This window comes from Hakea prostrata, chromosome 3, assembly GCF_041222555.1.
Source record: "Hakea prostrata isolate BN-2017 chromosome 3, UWA_Hpros_2, whole genome shotgun sequence".
Classification (NCBI taxonomy): Eukaryota; Viridiplantae; Streptophyta; class Magnoliopsida; order Proteales; family Proteaceae; genus Hakea; species Hakea prostrata.
Window position 1 is genome coordinate 11,351,295 of NC_142602.1, and position 24,782 is coordinate 11,376,076.

Consider the following 24,782-nt stretch of genomic DNA (forward strand, 5'->3'; position numbering starts at 1 on the left):
CATATTGGTTTGGCTCTCGAGTCGAAGAACTGAAGCTCCGCCCCCTACCCCAAACCAGAAAAGCTAGACAAAACAATCCTGAACGGAAAACTTCGAACAATGGCCACTCATCTGTCAGACCCACTTCTCAGACCAGCTTCTGGTTTCCAACTGAGTTTCTGGCATTTAACCACCCGAAAACCTCCCCAGATTTCTCTTCGGAGGTTCACAAGTTCCATACATGGAAACACAGCTTTTTGTAGTCGTCGGAAGAACAAGAACCTGCAGTGGGCACTCAAACTGAGCTTAGTGGAACAAATCCCACCAAAATCTACTCCCATTGACATCAATCGAGTCGTAGAGTTCTTGTACGATGATCTGCCGCATCTCTTTGATGATCAAGGAATCGATCGAACCATGTATGACGAGGGTGTCAGATTCCGTGACCCTATCACCAAACATGATACAATTGATGGTTATCTCTTCAACATTTCGCTATTGAAGATGCTTTTCCGACCGAATTTTCAATTGCACAGCGTAAAACAGGTGCGAATTTCCCTTCTGTGTGGTTTGTTTTTACTTCTTTTACTTCTTCTTCACTTTAGCTCGATCTTTTGTTGTCTTCAAATGAAAGGAGATGGTTAAGAGGCGATAACAGAGAAAAAGTGTATAACGTTATTGGGTAAACAGTTTAATAAAAACTTCAGAATCAAGACTGGAACTTGTACTTCGCTTATGCTATCGAACAACATGAAAGTAGGGATTTTTTATTTTTATTTTTATTTTGAATTAACAAGATTAACTATAGAAAGTTAACTAGGCTTGTTAATGTGTCATGTGTGACGTGCCCAAGTGTAATAATGTTTTCTTTTCTTTTTTTTTTTTTTTTTTTTTTTTTGGGGGAGGGGGAGGGGTTGGGTGGTGAATATTCAATTACAATTGGGTTATTGTATTACAAATTCTAAAAAACACAATAATGGAATTGCAATACAATTGAAAGATGAGGATCCTTAGCCAATCTGGAGAGCTTGATGTTGCAATCGAACGAACCACCAACGAATGAGGTTGAGTCACACCTTGAGTGCTGTCTTTAAGGTAATTGATGCAACCTACTAACAATGGTTCTTCGCACCATCACCTCCAAGATAAAACAACCTCCAACTAGAAGATGATGTAGTTCTTCTAGTCCCTTCAAGGAGCCAAAAGCTATAGCACAACACTAAGACAAACTCAAAGGAAGAGACTTTTAAAACAATAAGCAACAAATAATACAAGTGTGAGAAGTGTCTCTATTACACACCACATACAAGGAAGGGGTTGAGTTTATATAGGCCCAAACCACCTTACACCCCTTGAGATTCTCAAGGCAATGAATTGGGTCATTGAATCACAATGACTCACCTCCTCACAAGGGGGAGAATCAATGGACTTGTCCCTTCTCCACTAATGGGAATAAACCACCTTGACCTAACCTCCCCACTAAATGGAGAATTAATTTTCATATTCACCTCTTTTGTATGAATTGGATTTAATCCATTCAATAACCTTAACCGCACTCTTGGTAATGGCCATGAATGGTCATGAAGTTGCAATAAGAATTGAAGGTCAATAGTTAGAATTATAGTAAATTCCACCCTACAAGTATGCCACCTCATCATCATGATTAAGACCTTTAAGATTCTCATGTCAATTGCAATTGATATCATAACCACCTTACACCCCATAATCAATGTCATGAAGAGCTTCATAACCAAGGTCATGAAGGGCCTCCTTTACTCATAGATGCCTCATTACCACCCTTACCTCATGGGTCCCACACAATAACAAAACAATTAAAATAAAAGAAATGCAAAAACTAATTTTGAAACTTAATATAGATTATAATAAAAAACCTAACAGTTAAGTTAAGGTTTCTTAAAATAGAGACATTCAAATTAGGTTCCTTAGTGGATGCTTTTTATTAGGGATATTGTTTTTTTGTGAATGAGAGGAAGGCATAAACTAACACCAAGATGTAGTTATGGAGATCAGCCTTGGAATCAAAAGTTTTAAGATAAGTAGAATGAAGACGGATATATGGCATCTAACTATGGTTAGACTAGGATGGATAATAAAGTGGTGGAACAATTGACAGAGAGATTAGGCAAAGCAATTATTTTTTGGCATCTAGGCACAATCATAAACAAAGAAGGTATTATATAGGATTATATTTCACAAAGAGTTAAAATAGGATAGTGGAAGTGAAAATTTTACCCTTCAAAATTTCAGAGAGAATTTGATAGGATAGTCATATGATTGACTATAATGCATGGTGCCATGTTGGGCAGTTGAGAACATCATATAAATAAACTAAATGTGATGGAGATGTAGATGTTGAGATAGATGAGTGATGAAACTAGGGAAGGTAAAGGTGTGATCAGAACTAATTTTGGTGTAGCTTGGGTACATAATAAGCCATTAGATTGTTTGAAGTAAACAATCTAGTGGCTTATTATGATGGAGATGCAGATGTTGAGATAGATGAGTGATGAAACTAGGGAAGGTAAAGGAGTGATCAGAACTAGTTTTGGGGTAGCTCGGGTACATAATAAGCCACTAGATTGTTTGAAGTAAACATGATCATGTTAATTAGCATACTCTGGCTGAAGATTTCTGGTGACAGTGTAGAAATTTTAGACTGAGTTACTGAGTTTCTGATATCCATGAGCTAGACCCTGTCAGAGTTTATTATGGCTATGGATTTTTCTCCTTCATCTGAATCTCATCTTGGAAGGTACATTGCAGGACTGAGGTAAGAATTCTTCCTCTTCTCTCTTGATGCCGTTTATCTGCTTGGTTGGATATTTTGATAAGGCATAGGGTCCTTATTTTGTCTCTTAATAATCTGTTCTCTCTTAGCTGCTATTGAGTTGAGGTCTGTTTAGTTTTTTGCTTATATGATGGATTGGAAATCTTTTGTGATTATTACCTCTTTTCCTACATACATGTCTCTTCCACGGGGAGAGGTGTATATCGTGTGCTACAGGCGGCTGCAAATGAGTCCTTTTCCATCTTGGACACTGGTCTAGTGCAGTGGGCATTTCTCAATTTGATTCTTGCAATGGCACTTGTTGGGTGGACTTTGGGAGAAATGGGAGGCTTTATATATCGATGGTTTGCATGGTGATCTATCACAACCCCTGGTAAGCGACCAGTTAGAGTTCCAATTCTTGTGAGTATTTCTCCTGTGTTCCATACTTTGTGTTAGAGACGTGCAGAGTTACCATGAAACGGTGCTCCCTTCCTCTGCTGCTCCTCAAGCCACAGATCTTGCTAGAGTTTGCTGCTAAGCTAGATTTACCAGATACCCGTGTGAACCCATGATGTAGGACAGCCCTAGGAACTAGGGTATTCTGCAATGAAACAGGATCCCCAAGGCTAGCTAGGACACTAGGTAGGGTTTGGGGTGGGGTTTGCACAGCACATAATAGGAATTCAATTCAGCAGAAGAGAAATATAAATGACATGCAAAGTCTAAACAAAGGCTCAAGATGAACAAATCGAATCAAACTTAGTCACTCCACACAACTAGTCAAGGGGAGGGGAGAATAGGGCATTGCATTCACGGTAATTGAAAAAAATTCAGCAACAACTTATATGCTTTATTCCACTGGGGTAAAGTCTTATGGAAGGTAAAAGAACTGAGAAGAACACCAGACATAACTAAGGGGGAGAGAAAGTAAGAAAGCAGAACTATTGGCAGAAAAAGGGTGGCTGCAGTAGAAGTGTGGGGGAACAAAGGAGGAGAACAAGAAGGAAAACGGAAGGAATTGCAGAAAATATTCCTATAGAGCCTTTGTGCTTGAACTTACACTTATTTTTCCTCCCCATGATAGTTACATTGTTATTATACAACTATAGTCTCCCTAAAATAATGTCAAACAGTCCCATGGATACTACGTCACACCATATCTCCTCTGAGTAAAGAATGGAGACTGATGGGAACTAGACACCTATGAGTGACTTCTCTCACTATTTACAAGGGAAACTCAATGGGGTTGGGGATGCCTCCCAGTTTTAATATCAGCCCTCTTTACAAATTCTTCATACACCACATTGGAGCTACTATCACTATCAACCATTATCAATACTTTGTGCATACCCTATTGGACTCTAGTGTAGAAGGGCAACTCCTCTTCCAGTCTTCTTCTTCTTGCTTTGTGGAAACGATATTGAGGGGGTGCTGCAATAGAAGTCATCCATGTTGCTGCTTACTATTGGTTCTTGTAGCTCTGATACCATTGATGTAACCACAAGTTTTGGGTTAGATACAGGATCTTCTAGAATGGAACCAACACTCAACTAAGGCTTCTGGAGGCTTTGGCCAAGGGTTTAGGGTTTAGAAGGCTGCTGGGTTTGGTGAAACAGCTCTGAATTTTGCTGAATTTTAAAACTTCAAAGAAAGGGGCTTAAGTTTGAAAAGGTTAGGGTTTTCTTGGAAACTTAAAAAATTCTGCCACTCTTCTCAATGAAGAAGATGAAGTGCAGAAATTCTGAACACCAGAATTGGGGCTGCTTTCGGGTTTTTAAGATTAAAACTAGGTTCTATGGGCTTAGGCGACTTTTGGGAGGCTAGAATGATGGGTTTTGGGGCTCGGTTTGAGGGAATCCTAGTGGGGCTAGGACTGAAAACGTGGGGAAGAAGAAAGGTGGGGGGGGGGGGGGAAAGAGCTACTGTGGTTAGGGTTTGGGTTGGGGAATGGCTCCAACTGAAGGGGATTGGGGTGTGTTGTCTTAACTTAAGGGGATTGGGGTGTGTTGTCTTAACTTACTTGAATTGAGGTATGCTTGCTGGAATTCTGCAGATGAGCTTGAAGATGATGATGAAGGAATCTCAAAATTGAAACAAGAGCACTCTATCCTAGCTGCAGGGTTCCAAGGGAAATCCCACAACATTCACAAAGCCAAATTCTCGAACTCTAATCAATTTGTTAATCAAGACTGAAACTAACTTACAATAGAAAGGCTATCTATTGCTTGAAACAAAGGACTGACTTATACTGGGATATCCTGACTATTAGGGTCCTATCACAACTTAACTTGGACTCTGACACACTTATCAAAAGATAATCTAATTACTACGTGATCTCAGCCCTTGGATTTGAGATCTCACTTAAACACTTGAAGTCATCTAATTAAACACATGCTAATTAGATAACTTAAGACCTAAGCAATGAAATTACAAACAAACTAGACACTTTCAACGTGGCTTGACTCCCAAGACTTCTAAATAAACTAATTTACTGGATTTTTGTCTTCATTATAGCTAGATTTAGGGGTAGGTATTGACCATTCTACCCTTGGGATGGATTCGGCCTCCTTGACTCACGGTTGGGCTTGGGCCCATTTTGGGGGATGGTTTAACCCAGGATACATCAAAGCATACTTGTTGAGAGAGGGGAAGAGGCGTTTCCATCAGGGGGAGAGAGGGAGAGAGCTGAAATCGTCTTTCTTCTTCTGATTTTTTTCATCCCTTGATCTTTGGCTTTTGGTTAGTAATAAAGTAGGAGCTTTCCCAAAATAACCTCAGTGAATAAAAAAGAAACAAGAAAAAAGGAACTTCCCTAAAATAATACCAACTGAATAAAATCTCATAACACCCGAGATAAGAAAAAGGAACTCCCTAAGTTACACTTACAATAAATAATCTTAAGATATACTAATACTAATGCAACAAAAGAAAAAAGATATGGTGTGTACCATAATCTTAAGGGTCTAGATGACCCTTTTTAGTAGATATCTCCATACGCCTCGCCGATCCAAATTGAAAAGTTTTGTTGTCTCTGCTTTGGTAATAACAAGTAATGGATGAACGTGTGATTTCCCCATCAATCCTTTGCATGTACGAAGAATTCACCTCTAGTGAATGAAAGCTCTGGTAGTGCTCTAAGAAGTCGGTGTCTAGTCATTGGAACTCCTCATGTGTGATCTAGGAGTCATCGCTCGCTGGTCGTCCATGCCATCTGATAAGAAACTTATGCTGTCCTCCATCGATGGTGGATATGACTCTTATCTAGCACATCCTCAATCTCCTCAGGTAAGGTGGTAAATTGGGGTAATAGAGGGGAAGGTGTAATGTGGGCAGAAGGGTATTGCTAGTCAATATCAAAAGGGAATCTCCCAATGCAGGTGGATATGGTGAAGGGATACTGTGTTGGTTATGGTAAGGAGTGAGGTCCTCAACATTGAAGATGTTACTTATCCCCTTATTGGATGGAAAATCAATCATATGTGCACTTGCGCCGATCCTCTTAGTCACTTTTAATGGGCCTGCCCTATGAGTATGAAGCTTGCTCACTTTTCCTTCTCACAAATCTAGCTGAGCGGATTTGAATTGTAACTAAGCCATCTTCTTTGAACTCCTTTAGCCTTCAGTAAACATCTGCACGAGACTTATATTGCTTATTGTTGAAAGCAATCCGTTGTTGTATCTCTGCATATAAGTCATGTACGCGTTGCAAAGGACTTGGTAGACTCACTGACCTTAAAATTTACTAGGGCTGGCGTAAGATCTATGGAGCTTTATGGGGCTTTAGGTTGAACACCTTAGCAAACCTCAAAAGTAGACAAACTAGTGGACTGGTTCTTAGACGTATTATAGGCAAACTCAACATGGGACAAAGTATGATCCCAGGTATTTAGACTCTCACAGTCTCACTAACAAGGCATCTAAGAAGATTACCTAAACTCCTATTAATGACCTCGGTCTGAGGATGGAATGCTGTGGAGGATTGGAGTTTGGTGCCTAACATGCACTAAAAGGTGTGCCAAAAGTGACTATGAACTTGACATCTCTATTAGACGCTGTAGTGAGGGGAAGGCCATAGTACTTAAAGATATCGTGAAAGAATATCTTTGCCACTACAGAGGCATTAGATGTCTTCGAGCATGGGATGGAGTGGACCATTTTTTAGAAACGATCCACTACCACAGAGATACGATTATTGCCTCTTAAACTCTTGGGTAAGCCTAACACAAAATCCATGCTAAGGTCTACCATGGGGAGTGGGGAATGGGTAGAGGAGTATACAAACCCGTGTTCTGCTTGTAGTGTTCTTTTGTTTGACACGTGTGGCACTAGCGAATGATATGTGCTACATCTTTTTGTAAACTAGGCCAATTTAATTGGTCCTCTGCTAGTGGAATGGTCTTATCTCAACCAAAGTGACATGCGGCTCCACATTATGCAACTCCCAAATCAAATGGTCTCTGAATGAAGTCTAGGAAGGCATAGCTTGTGACCTCTAAACAGAAACCCATCTCACAGGGTATAATCAGGGTGTGGCTTGGGTGGGATAATAGTGACAAAGTGTATAACCTCATTCTATACTTGCAATTTTACAAATGCAGTAGAACAAGTAAATAGTTTCATTTAACTTCTGAATCAAGACTAGAACTTGCACTTGTGCTTATTGTCACATCCACCCAGCTGGTACCCTATCTGGAATACCCGAGTGTGTGATCCACAGTCCTGAAGATCTAGTATATGAGGAAATCATCCTCCCATATTTACAATAATATAATCAAGAACAAGATTAAATCAAATGTTAACTTTGTTAATCAAAAGATCAAGAATACAATCAGAGTGCGGAAAAATGATACCAATAGAATAAATCCAAATGTAGAATGAGGCAGAAACTCACTCCACAGTAACAGCGGAAAAGTAGATAAAAAAAGGTAGATTACAACTGGTTCCCAAAAATAAAAAAAGGGGAACAAACAAGTAAGGTCTCAACGAAACTATAAAAGATCAAAAAGAGAATGAGACGATGTCCCATTGCTGGCACACAAGTGCTAAAGCCGAACTACTCCTTATAAGTATCAGTCTCGTACTGATAGTCTTCACTGATGTAATCACTATAACCAGTACCTTGAGTACCATATGAATCATCAACTTGGTCTTCATAGTACTGATCATCATAGTCAACAGTAGTAGTACCTACAGGAAAGTTTAACAAAAGATGTTGCAAAAAGGAGTGAGTTCAAAAGAACTCAGCAAGGCAGTTCAATCCATAATAACATAATAACACCTGAAAGCAAATCATACATAATGCAAAATGATATGAAACGGAAAATGTAGATATGCTTCTAACTCTATATATGCTGGTCTCTATAGGCAGACATGCTTTAAGTCATAGCACCATACTTCTTTGGATAGGTCTCAATCACTCCCCCTCAACCATCTCGGTATTATGGGTCTGCCGGTGGTAGTTGGGTCCTGCATCCCTCTTGGATATTCCATGGCTGAGGTTTAGGTCATCGCTCTCTCACATCACCATTGGTCTAAGTATTGGCGCATGTCAAGGTAGAGCTTAGCCAAATGCAAGTTTCTACTTAGTTACATCCTTTCGGTATCCTTCACTCTTAGAGTCAGCGTATCCTATGGCTACAACCAACTCGGACTACGGACTCATCAACCTTATTGGTCAGTTACATTAAGTTAACAGGAAGTTCCGTGTTCATCTCACGGGTTGGTTACCGGTCTTGAGTTCCAGGGTCTATGTTCCACTTTTGCAACCGTACCAATAAATGGCCTCTTACGAGTATCCACAATGTGATTCATGTCCTCTCACGAATATAACTCACCGGTATCCTGAGGGCCCACAAATCCCCATTGCTACCACACATTGCTTGGTCTCAATTCCCTTCCTATCGGGTCTGATATAACAGGGACATCCTAGCCAAACACTTCTAGACATGCCTTAGGTATGTCAACCAGTAATTATGGAAAGCGCCAAGGGGCACCATAGGAAAATGTCCCATACCACCTACACTGGTGTCCAAAGGCAGGAACGCCGAAAGGGCATTCTCCATTCCCAAATCACAACCTAGGTAATCACATTCCCAATCAGTCATTCACAAGCACAACTGATAATACAACATAAGTAAGTAATCATTCATAATTGAAATAACAATTGAATTATAAGAACAAGTACTACTGTAGTTGAAGAACTACAACAACAATATAATTATAAGAAATTAAATACAGCAGTAGTAATGAACATGTAATCTAATTCAAAGACATGCATATTAGGTTATTAGGGATCAACCATCCTTACCTTAAGTAACTTCGTAGAATTCCGAAAAATAATGAGGAAGAGGTCCAAGACTAGCAATTAAAACCTAAACAAGCATATAATAATAATTAGGAACAAGCCCTAGAAGATTAGAAGTCAAACGGATCGAATCGGACGAAGAAACAAGCTGCTATATGGTTGGCAGCTTGGTTAGTTGATTGGGTCAGTAGACCAACCAGTAGACCAATGGGGTATAAAACCCTAATTTGATCATAACTTCTTCGTTTGAAGTCCGATTGCTCCGAAATTCGAAAGGGAGTTTCCTAGAACATATTAAGACTATCTAAGAAGGTCAAAGCATCAAATCATGGTCAAAAGATAGGATCTTGATTGAGCCATAACATTAGGGTTTCATCATATATAGTCCATGGCTCTCATGGAAAGGCTAGGAAGAATAAAGATTCACCCTAGGGAAAACAAGAGTAGAAATACATAATCGAGAAGGTGTTGTTGGGGAGGATCCAATAAATTAAAAGTGGATTTGGATTCCCCAATTTGGTTACCTCTCATGAGGGTTACCCAAAATCAACTCTCATAAAAATAACCCAAGGTAGGTTCACAGAGGGTAAGGGAAACATAGAATTAGTATTTCAAAATCAAAAATGGCATTGGGGAGGATCCACCAAATTAACGGAAACATTAGTTTTGACCAATTTGGTTACCCTCTCATGAGGGTTACCCAACGGTTTCTTCCAAAATACCCTACTTTTGGTTTCCCATAAACAACTCTCAAAATAACCCAATATGGTTCACAGAGGATAGGAGAAAGAGGGGATCAACGTAAGAATCATGGGGATAGAAGGAAAGGTTGTAGCACTGATGTGAGACCTTTCCCACAATCACCAAGATCAGTAGAAAACAAAGAGGAAGTAATTAAGACCTTCGGTAAAGTCAATTTTAAGAATCATCGCCATATGGCTTCAAAATCATAGAGTGAATTGGGGGATTCACTCTAGGGCTAATAGAATCAGAGAAGAGGCCATTATAGTAGTGTAATACCTTTCTCATAATCAGAAGATCAAAAGAGTAGAAGAGAGAATAAATCAAAGAAGAAACGAATCGATTACTAACCTTTTTGAAGAAGAATAGACGAAGAAACTCAGACGGATGCTTGAGGATCTTCCTTGGCTTTGGAGGAGAGGTTATAGGGTTCTTCCCATGTTCTCCAGAGGTTTAGAATTGATTGTGAGTGAAAAACATGGAGTTCCCCCCTTTAAATAGCATAAAAACTCCTAAAAATACAAGGATTTCACCAAACTGACCAAACTGCCCTTGTTGGTCGACTGGCCAGTCGACCAATCAGTCGACCAACCATGTTAGCAACTCCAGAAATGGGATTTGATGGGCCTAACTTCAATATCTTTGGATGGGCTTCTCACAACTCCTCAAACAACTTACCTAGCATGGAGGAATGCCTTCAAACCATGTCCAACTAGGCTTTAGGTTCAACAACCAGGCTCTCCTTCATCAATGAGCAGTTCAACTCCAAATCATGTAAGGTTTCCATAAGGGAACACCATCATCAATATCCATGGGTTTCGGGTCAAACACTACGTCTTCTACTGAGATGGCCCACAAAGACTTCTTCCTTCACTTCAGGTCTTCGGATCTACACTAAGGGAGAGGTCTGACTTGAGTTCCTAGGACCTTCCCAAGGATAACAACACTGTACTTAAGGTCCAACTTCAAGGTCAAACATCAAACAAGCCCTTCTTCACCCAAAACAGATAGGGTGTCTAGGTTAGGTTTGGGCTGGATTTCACACTTATGCTATCCAACAATGTGAGAAGTAGAGGGTTTTTCTTTCCTTTATTATTTTGTTTTATTTTTTTATTTTCCTTTTGAACGAACAAGATTTACTATAGAATATTATATAGGCTTGTTGATGTGTCAGTAGTGACATGTGCCAAGTGTAATAATTTTTATTTTTTTGGTGCATGTGTGTGTATTGGATTTTTGTTTAAATTTTTCCTCGTTAGGTGTTGAATTCTGAATTATGATTGAGTTACAACCATGTTCATTTACATAGAGACTTCCAGATGAGGCTCCTTAGTAGATGCTTTTTGCTTGTGATATTATTTTTTGTGAATGAGAGGAAGGCATAAATTAACACCAAGATGGAGTTATGGATATCAGCCTTTGAATCAAATGTTCTAAGATAAGTAGAATGAAGAGGATATATGGCGTCTAACTTTGGTTGGACTAGGATGTATAATAAAGTGGTGGAACAATTGACAAAGAGATTAGGCAAAACAATTATTTTTTGGTATCTAGGCCTGATCATAAGCAAAGAAGCTACTACAGAAGATTATATTTTACAAAGAGTTAAAATAGGAAAGAGGAAGTGAAAATTGTGCCTGAAGTATGTGTGTTCCATGTACTCCTTTAAATTTCAAAGAGAATTTGATAGGATAGTCGTATGATTGACTATAATGCATGGTGCAACATGTTGGGCAGTTGAGAACATCATATAAATAAACTAATTGTGATTGAGAAGCGGATGTTGAGATAGATGAGTAATGAAACTAGGAAGGTCAAGTAAGGAATGATCATTTTAGAACTAATTTTGGAGTAGCTTGGGTACATAATAAGCCACTAGATGGTTTGAAGTAACACGATATGTTAATTAGCACAATCCAGCTGAAGATTTCTGCGTACGGTATAGAAATTCTTGACAGTTACTGAGCTTCTGATTTCCTTGAGCTAGACCCTCTCAGAGTTTATTATGTTTACAGAATTTTTCTCCTTCATCTGAATCTCATCTCGGGAGGTACATCGCGGGACTGAAGTAGGATTCTTCCTCTTCTCGCTTGATGTCATTTGTCTGCTATGGTTGGTTATTTTGATGAGTCCTAGGGCCTAATCTGTTCTCTCTTAGCTGCTATGAGTTGGAAGTCTGTTTATTTTTTGCTTATATGATGGATTGGAAATCTTGGGTTATTCTTACCTCTATCCCTACTACTTACATCTTCTGCTGGGAGATCTGTAAATTGTGCACTACTGGCGGCTGCAGAGGACTGTCTTATTGCATTTTGGGCATTGGTCATCCAGTTCAGTGGGCATTTCTCGATTGATTCTTGCAATGATGCTTGTCGGTAGATTTTTTTGGAGAAATGGAAGGCTTTATATATCAATAGTTTGCATGGTGATCAATCACAACCCTGGTAAGCGGCCTGTTAGGGTTCTTCAATTCCAATGAGGATTTCTCCTTCTGTGTTCTGTACATTGTGATAGAGACACTCAGAGTTACCATGGAAACAATGTTCACTCCCTCTGCTGCTCCATGCTCTCCCATTTCTGCTCCTCAAGCCTCAGATCCTGCTCCAGATTTTGCTGCTAAGCTAGATTTACCAGCAACCCATGTAAGCCCAGCAACTATTTCTGAAAGTAAGTTGAGTGCAGTGAAAAATAACCTGCTTTTCGGATTCCAGACCAGATCCCTGTTGATCTGTATGAGATACAAAATATGTTTCCAATGCATGCCTTCAATGGTGGGTAAAGGTTGAATAGATTCATCTAGTTAAAGGCACTGCAGATCGTTGATTCTCAAAAGCCAGAGACATGCAAGTAGTTCTGTTCTCACTAACCTTGCATCTACGGAGGACACTTGGTGATAATGCAACCTTGGGATCCTTCTCAGCCTGCAGATAAGGTTCACTTTTCCTACATTGCGATATGGTCACTAGTCCTTAATCTACATTGGATGTTCAATGATTCCTGAAATCTTGCTGGAGATATTCTCCGAAGCTGGTTTCTGTCTAGATATTGAATGTCCTTTTGGGACTGTGGCCTCTAATAGCACTTCAGCAGTGAGGCTACTCATCCCTCTCAATCATGAACTCTGTCCTCAGTCAGTTTAGAAGTGGGCTCTCATCATGCCACGGTTGTGAATCTGGCATATGAACATTGGCCTGAGAGAACATGTTCCAACTGTGTACACATCAGACACATTAGTCTCAACCAAGATTCCTGGCTGCTACCTCTCATGCTGGTGAGAATGTTGGAAGTTTCCCTCCTTCACAAAATGGTTATCTCCCCACATAGACAGAATTTACTACTGGAGGTCTGTAAGGTTTATGATGAAGCATTCTTGGGCATTGCTTGTATTGAGGTTCCTCCTCCCTCTGACAAGCCTGATCTTTCAGTGTCTGATCTCTACTCTAAAAGGCTTCCAATGGAAGTTGAACAAGGTTTCCACTTGTTGGCTCTTGTCTATAATCTGGATCTTCCCCGACAAGAAGTAGATACACCTACAACTGCTGAAATGTACATTGTTTTGTCCTATCCCTAGAAGACAAGAACCAGCATGTACTGCTGAGTTGCATCTTCCCCAGCTACAGCATATAGAGCGCACTGTTCAACCAGTATCCTCAACACTTGGTGCATTGAACAGTGATACAATATCTCCAGTGAATGACAAGCTACACACAGCAACTGTATCTCTATCCACAGCTCTGAATTTAAATCGATGTTTTGATCCACTGCTTCTAAGCCTACTTACTAAGCCTACTTACTTTGTCTTCAACCCAACTTCTCTCCAAGGTACACTGGCAGTCCATTGTCTCTCTTCTTCAACACCAGTTCATATTATCGCGCATCAATCTGGAGCAAGCCTTTCGAAAGGGAAGTCAGTGATGGGAGAGCAGTCACAAACCCATCCCCTTGTGATTTACACAAGGAAACTGATGATTCATGATCTTGGGGAAGACCACATGGGCAGCAGCCCATGGAAGAAACCTCATCTATCTTCTCCTGAAATCATTATATCTAAGGCAGAGGTGTTAGCTGGGTTCAGCCACTAGAGGAAACATGAAAATCATAACTCTCAATTGTCGAGGGTTAGGCTGGGCCATCGATAAAAATGGAGATTCCTGTCTTAATCAATCTAGTTCGGTCGCAGCTTTTATTTCTATCTGGAGTAAAGTCTTCAATTGTCAGTGTTAAGCTGTAAGTCTTTGGTTTTGATTTTGGAGTGTCTTCTGGGCATTGGAGGTCTTCTTTTGTTTCAGAATGCTGCAATTTTGGTTGATGTTTTGTGTAGTTCATCTCGGTGTATGCATATATTAGTTCAATTTCAGCAAGTTGAATAGAATGCGTCTTCTGTTTACATGATAACATGAGTGCCTATCCTAACTTCCTAACTGTAAGAAGAACTCAATGGTGTACCCTTTTTCAGCTTGCTTCTTTTGTGGATTTACTCTGGCTGTTTCTGTTTCTTTTTTTTTTTTTTTTTTTTGGGGGGGGGGGGGGGGAGACTGGAATTCATATTGAATAGAAGGTAAGAAAGGAGGCTTCCTCTTCAACCTAGACAGTTTAGCTCTTTCACAGGATTTCTTGAACTTGCTGATCTGATCTCTACACGAACATATGGAACCCCCTTTCACGTGGTCTATTTAACAAAGAGATCCAAGTTGAATTGAGGCTTGGCTGGATAGATTCCTTTTACAATGTGAGTTGGAGGAAGATGTTTTATGCTACGTTTGTTCATCATTATACAATGACTGCCTCAGATCTTATGGTTCTCATTCTCAACACTGAAGGTTTATGGTTACAACTTCATAACTTCATAAACCTTTTCGTTTTGAGGCCTTTTGGACTCTTGAGCCATCATTCCAACAGCTTATTGAATCTAAGTGGAAGCATCATATACGAGGATCCCCTTCGCATTTTTTTGTAAACTCAGAGCCTTGAAATCAGTCTCAAATTGTGGAACCGTGACGAAATTGGAAAACTCACTGTTAAAGAAAACACTATTCGAAGTAAAATGGCATAAAATATGAAGTCCCTGTTGGTAATAGGGAGGATACATGGTATGCTCAAGAAAATCTACTTAATGCTAATCTTAAGTTGGTGATTTCTCAAAGAGATGCTCTATGGAGATTGGAGACAGAAATCTAGAGCTAATTGGATATAACAAGGTGATTTAAACACTTGCTATTTCCACGTATTGACCATGAAGCGGTTGCTTGGAATTGCATACGTGGTATTCATAGTGATGGGATTTTCTACGCAGAACAAGGGGTAAGAAGGGAGCAAAGGAACTGGAAAATGGAAGAAAAAAAATTATGGGTAAGAAGGGAACAAAGGAACTGGAGAACAGAAAAGAACAAGAGGTAACAAGAGAACCAAAGAAGCTGGAAAAGGGAAAAGAACTATGGATGGGGAAACCAAGGAACTATTAAAATTGTTGAAGGAAAATAAATGGGAAGTCCTTTCTATCTTTTTCTTTTTCTTTTTTTTTTTAAAAGAAAAGTGACAAAGAAAGGAGAGAATGGCAACAAGAAGACTGCCTGACAGAAAAAGAAAGGGGTGGGGGACTTGTTTCACACAAGGAATAGAGAAGGAGAGAAGAAGAGACTTATTGTGAGAAGAAAAGAAAAGAGAAAGACGCCGTGAGAGAGATAGAAACATGGGAAGCTTTTCCATTCAATGATTCATTCATCTCATTCCTCCAATGATTCCCAATACATGCTTTTAATTAAAAAATAATAATTTAATTCATTCCAACCCTACAACCGAACTCCCAAGAAAAACCTAAATGACTCTACCCAAATCTAATATTTAGGGGCAAAGTTGGAAAGCCCAAAATATAATTACAAAAAATTTAACACATGGGCTAGATATACCCATGGATCAACCCAAACCCAAAATAACCCATAATTGGACCAACAATAATCCATGCCGAACCCACAAGGAGTCAAAACATATCAAATTGAATAAAAATTAATAGCAAACCATACCCAACCCACTAGGACTCAGGAAAAAGTGCATATGGCCAATGCTTCTTGTCAAATCATAGGACTCTAGCAATTTGATAGCCTCCGAACTCGCCATCGATCCACATAGATGCTATCATGGGATGATCCCTATGCTGGCATCGTTGGTAGACTCAAAATTGTCAACTGATATCCTCATCAAATGATTACATATACAAAAAGTCAACAAAATACAATGACCAACTAGCAGCTAGAATGTCCCAGACTTAAGTTATCCCTTATCTGTATTGTATTTTGAGTACTGAAAGCTGGCCATGAAATTTTGCCTCTGAAGTTATCCATGAACTGAGACACTGTGTTTCTATAGGTGAAATCATCCACATAATGTAGATATCCCATCGCGTGAACTTTTCCCCCAGTATTCAACAAATTTTCATTATTTTCCCCCAAATTTTGACAAATGAGTTATTGATTTAGGGTGAAATAGAGGTTAAAATCACAAAATCCAGCCACAAAATGGTTTGGCAGTCAAAATTCAAAGGGTGAAACCTTATGAAAGCTGCCAAAACTTGTGAAATCTCACAGGTTCTTTTGTAGGTTTGCAACCTGGTAATTTTTTGACTTCACACAGGTTTCCTCTCGTGTTCTTCAAAAACCGACAGATTTTGGTGGTTCTGAGTAAAACTTATACCATGCTTAATAGTCATGAAAATCTTCATAAATTGAAAGGCCATAAGAAAAGGAATGTAGGTCTCATGTTTGTTAAACTTGATATGAGCAAGGCATATGATGGATTAGAATGGGATTTTCTTGAGATGGCTTTACAGGAATATAGTTTTTCCACCAAGTGGATATCTCTAGTTAAGTTTTATGTTCGAACTACCAATTATGAATGTTACTCAATGGGTCCTGAATTGAAGCATTCTCTCCATCAAGAGGTTTATGGCAAGGTGATCCTTGTCATCATATTTGTTTGTCCTATATCTGAAGTTCTATCCTCCCACTGTCCCACATAGGACTGGCTAAGCAAAAATGACAGCGAAAGGGAATAAAATCTCAAGACAAGGGGAGAGTACTACACATTTGGCATTTGCTGATGATCTTATTCTTTTTGGCCAAGCTAATGCCACTGAAGCACGAGTCTTTCATAATAGTGTTCATCATTATTCTTAACTTTCGGGAAATTGTATCAATTATCAAAAGACCCGGGCCCATTACAGTCCAAGTACTCCTGACGCAATTGAGAGGGAAGTCTCCTCTCGTTTCCACATTACCCAAGTTCTAACATCAGAGCTGGATATTTATTTAGGCATCCCTCATATCAGCGATAAGCTAAGAAAGAACCACTGTTCCACTCTGATACTTAGGTTGAATCAAAAGCTAGAATCTTGGACAGTGAAGCTGTTAAGTTCAGATGGGAAACTTACACTGATAAATTCCACCCTGAGTACGTTACTAATGTATTATATGTCCTGCTTCAGACTTCCTAGGAGGCTAGGACTGTATTGCAATCACTTGACTCGGCCAGCTGCAAATTCTTCTGGAGCCAGGGTGAAAATTTTGTACTGCACACCACCAGGTGGAAAACCATATGTCAACCAAAGCGGTGTGAAGGGTTGAACATTAAGTGAGCTGAAAGTATGAATTTAGCTCCATTAGCCCGAACTGCATGGAATGGCTGGATCCTTCTAGCTCACTCTTAGGTAGGATAATGAAGAATAAGTATTCTAAACATACAGGTTTTCTTAAAGCTGCATCTACATCAAGTGCTTCTTGGGGTTGGAAATACTTGCTTCAAGATCCCTGTTAAAAAGAGGATTATTTGTACAAAGTGGAGATGAAGCCTCTACTAATCCATGGATGAAATTTTGGATCCTTAATCATCCTCCAAGTGCTGACATGATTCCTCTCTCAGGATGCACCTTTTCAGGTTAAAGATGTTATTGATGAACAGAACCATGCTTCAAAAATTGACTTGCTGAATCAGTGGTGGCCTCCACATTTGGTAAGGATAATTTGTAGTATTCGTCTTCCAGTCCAGCATCAAAAGGATAAGCTCATCTGGTTACGCAGGCTAATCGCGAGTTTTCTATAGCCTCTGCCAATTGGTTAGCAATAGAAAATGAAAGCAGCAGCCTTAGTACAACTTGGCTACAGCTAAGACAACTTCTTATAGCCCTGAAAATTCATTCATAACAAACTTCCATCTGCTGATCTAATTCAACAGAGAGGTATTCAGGTTCCCTTTCACTGTACCCTGCGTGGTTCAGATGTAGTAATTCCTGATCATATTTTCTTACTGTGAGACTGAATCCAAAGCATTCAGCAGCTTCATAATATATGGCCACTATAAATGACAGCATCAGTGCAATGGCAGCTCTTCTACATCATCATGGAGTGTACAAGGTCATCTATAAATCTTGAAAAAGCATCCTTCCTGTGCTCTCTCCTTTGACAAATTTGGATTAATTATGTGGGATGCATTCATGGGCGACAAGTTCAACAATCTAATCAAGTTATTCATCTTGCTCAACGCATACATTCGGACTACTACTCTCCCACAATTATTAGAAGGAACACAATCTCTCACAGGCTTATTAGATGGGAAGTTCCTGTGAGGTGATTAAACTCAAATGTCGATGGCTCTATTCTAGGTAACCGATATAGCGGGTTTCAGTGGAATAGCAAGGGATTATACTGGGAAACATATCTTCAGTTCTGCTGTACTATGTGGTCTCCAATATGCCTTGGTAGCTGAAGCATTAGCCATCAGATATGCCCTTTCAATCACCTCAAAACTAGGATACAAAAACATCTCTGTTGAGAGTGATCATTTGGCTGTAATATCTACTCTGATGGGTCTGAACAATTCAGTTCCATGGAGAATAGAGATGCTTATTCAGGACTGCAGAATCTTCTCAAAATTACACTTGTGTCGCACTCAAGCATGTCTTACGGGATTACAATATGATGGCTAATGGACTAGCATCTCATGTAGCAAAACTAGAAACTTCTTTTTTATGGATTAGTCAATGCCACCACCAATTTTATTTGTTCAGCTCTGCTGGTAGATGTTTCTGGTGTCTCTTTCCCTAGAGGATTCTCTATTCAATAAATTCATGGTATTCAAAAATAAAAAAACATGATTATGTTCAATAGAGGCCTTTGGATTTCTCAGGATTGGGTGCAATTTGATTGAGTTGACAGACTAAAAGAGGTAGGTGCAGACCTAGGATTAGCTTAGGAGAGGTGGTTAGGTAATGCATGCTTGGTTTATGCTTTGTACAAAATATGACCTCAAATAAAGTTTATTGAAGGGCAAGGATCCATCAAAGTTAGGCTTGATTTGAGCTTCACTGTGTTTGTGCATAGTTAGGGATGCAACATTTGACAATATCAGAATTTTCTCTATTCAGGAAGTTGCTGTTTTCCTCGTTCTTATTGATATCTTTGCTGTGGAGCATCTATTTATCTATCCATCTGTCTGTATTTTTTTTTTTGGTCTGTTTGTTCCCCATGGATAATCAGGAATGCAGAAATAGACAATATAAGAAATTGTGTCTGGTATAGATTCAGGAAGTTGCTTTTTGTCTCTCTCTGTGTCTGTGGATAATCAAGAATCAGGCCAACATTAGACTGTTAGAATTTTGTTCCGGAATAGAACCAGGAAGTTGCTTTTCCTTGTTCTTGCTGGTATCTTTGTTCTGGAACATTCGGTTGCTCTTTATCTGCTCCATCATATCAAGATTTCACTAAATTTCTTACCACTTTGTTTTCCAGTAGTACTAAAGCTTCCAACTTTAAATGACTCTTATTGCTTGTGCAATCTAGAAACAAAGTGTTTTCCTGATAATGAGAATGATCTAGTATTTAGTGTACACATTGACTCTAAAACCTCTCATTTTTTTTTGGTTTAACATTCCATCTCTTTCACATAAATCTTCCCTTTTTATATTTATTTGTAGGCAAAAATTATGTTACATTATTTTTTCTTTGAATGTAATACATTCAATCAGATAAGGTCAACGGAATCTGGACTCAGTTCTCTCATGCATTTTTATTGAATTGTTAAATTTCAGATGTCTATACTCTGTAGCCACCATCCACCACCGTCATGTTAGAATAAACTTCTTTTACCTTTGGGAAAATATACTAACAGCTTTCTCTTAGGCAGTTACTTTGGCCAATTCATTTATTCGTAAAGATATCCACTGAGTTTTGCATTAGATTCCTCTACAAATGTCAACTAGCCTTCATACTCTTCCTTGGAGACCTCTCATACATGAATCTTAATCAGATGGAATAGTTTGTACTTGGTAAGAGCAATGCTGACATGTCTCTACTATTGATTTCAAGGGATATCATGTTCTGTACTCCTGTTTCATCCAGCCTTAGTTTTTATTTTATAAATTTCTTTGTTCATCCTTTATGTCAAGATCTACAATATGAAACGGGGATGGGATTTCAGAAAAGTTTCCTTGCCGTTCGTGGTTGATGTAGCATTTCCTTTTCTGAGTTCGGACTTTAAAGTTAGTTTACGCTTATGCTTTGGCATTCATTTCTTCTATTTTTTTCCCATTGTTTTACTTTCTTGCCGGTGAGAACAATTAGATGCAATCTGTTATCTCCTATCTCCTAAACCAAATAATGCGACATGGGGGTTCTGAGAACCTTCTCTTTTTTTTTTTTTTTTTTTTTTTTGGGGGGGGGGGGGGGGGTCAACAAGTTTCTTAGTTCTTGTTAGCAGTTCTTCACACTTTTGTTTGGTCAATTATTTTTGCATTTCCTCAAAGATGCTTTTTTTTTTTTTTACCAATGTCCATAAATCCTATAAAACCATCAATTTATTTGGTGGTGGAAAATTTCTGTGCTGCCATATGGTGAGCTGCCTACATCAATCTATGTAGGAGAGATGAAGTCAAACAGTGCTGAGCCATGATTGGTGGCCTTATTCATTTTTTCCCTTTTAGAATAACACATTTCTTCTATCAGCGGGCATCAAATCTGGTCATTTTACATCTGTTTGTTTATATATATATTGTTTCTCATCTTTGATTGACTGAGTTGTTACAGACAGGACCTTATGAAGTAACAACAAGATGGACAATGGTAATGAAGTTCATGCTTTTACCTTGGAAACCAGAGTTGGTTTTCACAGGAACTTCCATCATGGGCATCAACCCAGAGACCCAAAAGTTTTGCAGCCATGTGGTAAGCATACTCTTATTGACACAATTAAGTTGCAAGAAAGGGCAAAGAGAAAGAAATACAAGACAATCACCACCCGGGGGGGGGTGTTCTGTCTTTTCTTACTTGGAGAGTTCTTTTTTCTTTTTGGTGAATTACCTCAAGATTTTACTAAGTACTGATTGTCAGAAATTATGTATTTTATCTGTAGGATATCTGGGACTCCATAGATAATAATGATTACTTTTCTTTAGAAGGCTTGTGGGATGTTATACAACAGGTAATTTTCTATTCGTGAAAACCATGGTAAATTGATTTCAGTGGCCACATGCCCATGCTTCTTATCTTTAGTTTGTACTTCTTTGCAGCTACGTATTTACAAGACTCCAGATTTGGAAACACCAAAGTATCAAATTCTCAAGAGAACTGCAAATTATGAGGTAGGTTGGTAAATTTTTTCTTTTTTATTCTGGAGAGAAGTGGCAAGTATTTATCAATTTGTATTCTATCAATCTGCATTAAAAAAGTTTTACATGAAGTTAATTCTTAAAATTTGGACCTCGATCACTGGAATTTTGATTAGAGATAATACTGAGATTAAGACCTCTAATTCACATAGACTTCTGAGTATCTGCAATCCTGATGCTTTCAAAGATATCCCAGACAGGTCAGCTAATTGCTTCACAGCATTCCGGTGGGGCATTCTATTTCTCACTAAAATTAGCCAACAATATCTGATCAACCTGATCTTGTCAAATCAGGTCCCATTAATCCCAGTTTTATATGAGTTGTCTGCATAAAAAATAAAAAATAATAATAAAAGGAAATCAGGATTTTGGCTTCCTTCCTTCCAAATTGGTTCCCAGTACTGAGTCTTCAGCCTTTTCTTATTGCCATTCCTTTATCATAATTCTTGTTTCCAACATCATGAAGGCTTGAAATATTTTGATACTAATGGGATCTGGCTGCTTGCTTCTTATGTTTTGCTTTCTGTCATTTTGGTTGCTTCATGTTTCTTCAACATGGGCATCTCTCCATCCATTATTTTCTTCCCCATGAAATAAAATTCTTGCTCTCTTGGAAAAAGAATTCCAATTTAACATCATATTAGCCTTTTTTTTTTTTTTTTGGGGGGGGGGGGGGGGGGTGTTTCTCTTAGAAATAATGCTTCTGGTTATGACATTTACTCTATTTTTAATAGTGGAGTTATGTTTAACTGACTAGTTTTTCGATGCAACTACAGATACGCAAATACTCTCCATTTGTCATTGTAGAGACAAAAGGAGACAAGCTCTCTGGGTCTGCTGGCTTTAGCAATGTTACTGGGTGAGCCCCTTTTAATCCCCCCCACCACACAACCATTATTAAAAAAAAAAAAAAAAAAAAAAAAGAAGAAAAAGAAAAATGAAGGAAACATAAGCATTAGCATTATACATATGGTCCATCCCCTCGACAGGCCACATCTGAAGTTTGTTTACCTTGATGGCATGGACTACATTGTATGGCTTACCCTCCATGAATTTAGCCATCTATAAAGATGATCTAGGCATAATTTGTTTCTCAATGTGGTGTATGATATTTTGTGGAAATTATGCCTACATTTGGAATCCTCTAGGCCATCCTACAAAGCTGCCATATAAAAAATTTCTCAGTTATCCTTAATTTCCTTGCCATGTAACTGGCAAAATGCCATCTTGTTTTTCTTTTCTCAGAAATGACTTTACAGTTAAATTGGCATTTCTTTAGGTATATGTTTGGCAAGAATTCCTCTACGGAGAAGATCCCAATGACAACTCCTGTTTTCACTCAGGCATATGATTCTGAGCTATCAAATATATCCATCCAAGTGGTTCTACCATTGGAGAGAGATTTGAACAGGTATGGTTCTAATATTTGCTGTGGTGCAAGACCAAAAATATTTACTAAGAATGTAGAGAAGAAATGATAGCAAGAAGTGATTCTTGATCAACACATAACCATTGACAGTAAATAGAAAAAAAAAAAGGTGTTGGAGGTTGTATACAGGTAGTACAATGAGAGAAATAGATTTTAAGACTGCTTTTTCAAGTTATATCTGTTATAGTTTTTAACTTTTTATTATGTTTTTTTTTAAATGACATACGTTGGAGATTGTATATAGGTAGCACAATGAGAAAAATAGATTTAAGACAGCTTTTTCAAGTTATATCTGTTACTTTTTCTTTACTGAGAATGATGTATTTATCAGCTTGCCGACCACTACTCAAGATGATGTTAGCTTGAGAAAGGTTGATGGAGGCATTGCTGCTGTATCAAAGTTTAATGGAAGAGCAACTGAGGACTTTGTTCAAGAGAAAGTAAATGCGCTGCGTGCTGCACTGCTTAGGGATGGTCTCAAACCTAAGATGGGGTGTTTACTTGCTCGTTACAATGATCCAGGGCGCACATGGAGCTTTATAATGGTACACAACAATCTTTCCCTTACAATTTCTTATAACTTTTTCCTTCATTTTGGTGGAGCTCTGAGTAAGTTCTATGTGGTCCTTCAAATGATAATCTCATCATTTGAAGGACCACATTTTGGTGCTTTTCCTTCATTTTGGTGTTTTTTTTACTGCTACTTTTCGGTTTTGAAACACTCACAGTTATATAGGTAATGGCGAACAAAATGAAACCCTTGATCTGCTTCTCTTTTAGTTTTCTCTGAAAATTTTCTTTTCTTGCTGTTTTATGGACGCTTTTCCTTGAAGAGGAATGAAGTGGTGATATGGCTCGAAGAGTACCAATTGAAGTAGTGCACATGTTGGCATAGCCATCATTGAAGATTGCCTCATACAGACCAGCTCTTACGTAGATGTTCTGATGGTTCATGATGAGAAGAACAGTTGAATGAGATATGGTGCCAGCCCCATCGGCCATGTTCCATTATTGGGTGCAGTCATGAGATCTAGGAGTTGTGGTTGATTGCACCATATATTTATTATGGCACTTGCATTTCGTGTTGCAAACTGCAAGCCTTCTAGAACTCCCAATATTGTTGCTTTAATTTATTGAGTCACCTCCATCAGCATCTCCAAAAGCAACACACTTAAGCGAATTCTGTATGTGTAGTTCCCACATTCATCCTGCTCTTTTCTTTGTTGTGTGATCGACTCCTGCACTTCTTTGAAGTTCCGACCTGCAAATGCAACTTTGGTTAGGCCTACTAAGTTGGTATGGTTTGTAGGGTCCAGCCACCTCATGGTGATTGGATATTGAGGTTTTTGATCCAGCAATTGATATAATTCATCGCTGTATTTGGGTCAGGATCTTTATTCGAAATCACAGCTGCATTTCTCAATAACCCGATAGCATAACATGTTAACATTGTAATTTTAATTAGCCATCTTAACATAGCTTTATCCAAATTACTATCAAAGAATAGAAAAAAGAGCTAGAGTCATTAGATTATTCTGATGTAGGTTCTCCACTCTCAATCCCAAAGGCACTGAGTTTCTACAAACAGGAACAACTGTCCATCCAGAAATGGGCTCTTTAACTGGGATTCTTGCATGTAACAACAGGCGCCAGAAAAATAGTTTAGATTTGGGATGTATATTGATCTTCCAAAAAAAAACCTTCCACCAATCTACATTCTGACATGGAAAAGTTTCAAACTTTCTGCCGATTGAATGTTTGTAAGCTAATTTTGTAGAAAAAGGACCTATTTGAAGCCAGCAAAGAAGACCAGGAATCTTGTTCCACATTTAGTGATATTAAGTATGTTGCCTTTGCACAAATGGAGGGGAAAGACAGGTCTATCTCT

The 24,782-nt window shown here is 38.7% G+C and overlaps 1 protein-coding gene across 3 annotated transcripts; it reads left to right on the plus strand.

Annotated features, from left to right (window-relative positions):
• Window positions 1-24,327, plus strand: HBP5 (SOUL heme-binding family protein). 3 transcript variants are annotated; one of them, XM_089148985.1, is made up of 8 exons: window positions 1-525; window positions 20,885-21,022; window positions 21,210-21,278; window positions 21,367-21,438; window positions 22,242-22,324; window positions 22,745-22,876; window positions 23,226-23,439; window positions 23,728-24,323. In XM_089148985.1, exons 1-8 carry the CDS (start codon window positions 100-102, stop codon window positions 23,770-23,772), a joined length of 1,179 nt encoding a protein of 392 aa, XP_089005111.1. In that variant the 5' UTR covers window positions 1-99; the 3' UTR covers window positions 23,773-24,323. The 3 variants fall into 3 exon arrangements, with proteins under 3 accessions (XP_089005111.1, XP_089005112.1, XP_089005114.1); XM_089148988.1 differs by lacking the exon at window positions 1-525 and adding an exon at window positions 887-3,161; XM_089148986.1 differs by lacking the exon at window positions 22,745-22,876 and having other exon boundaries at window positions 23,728-24,327.
• Window positions 24,328-24,782: the final 455 nt, after the last annotated feature.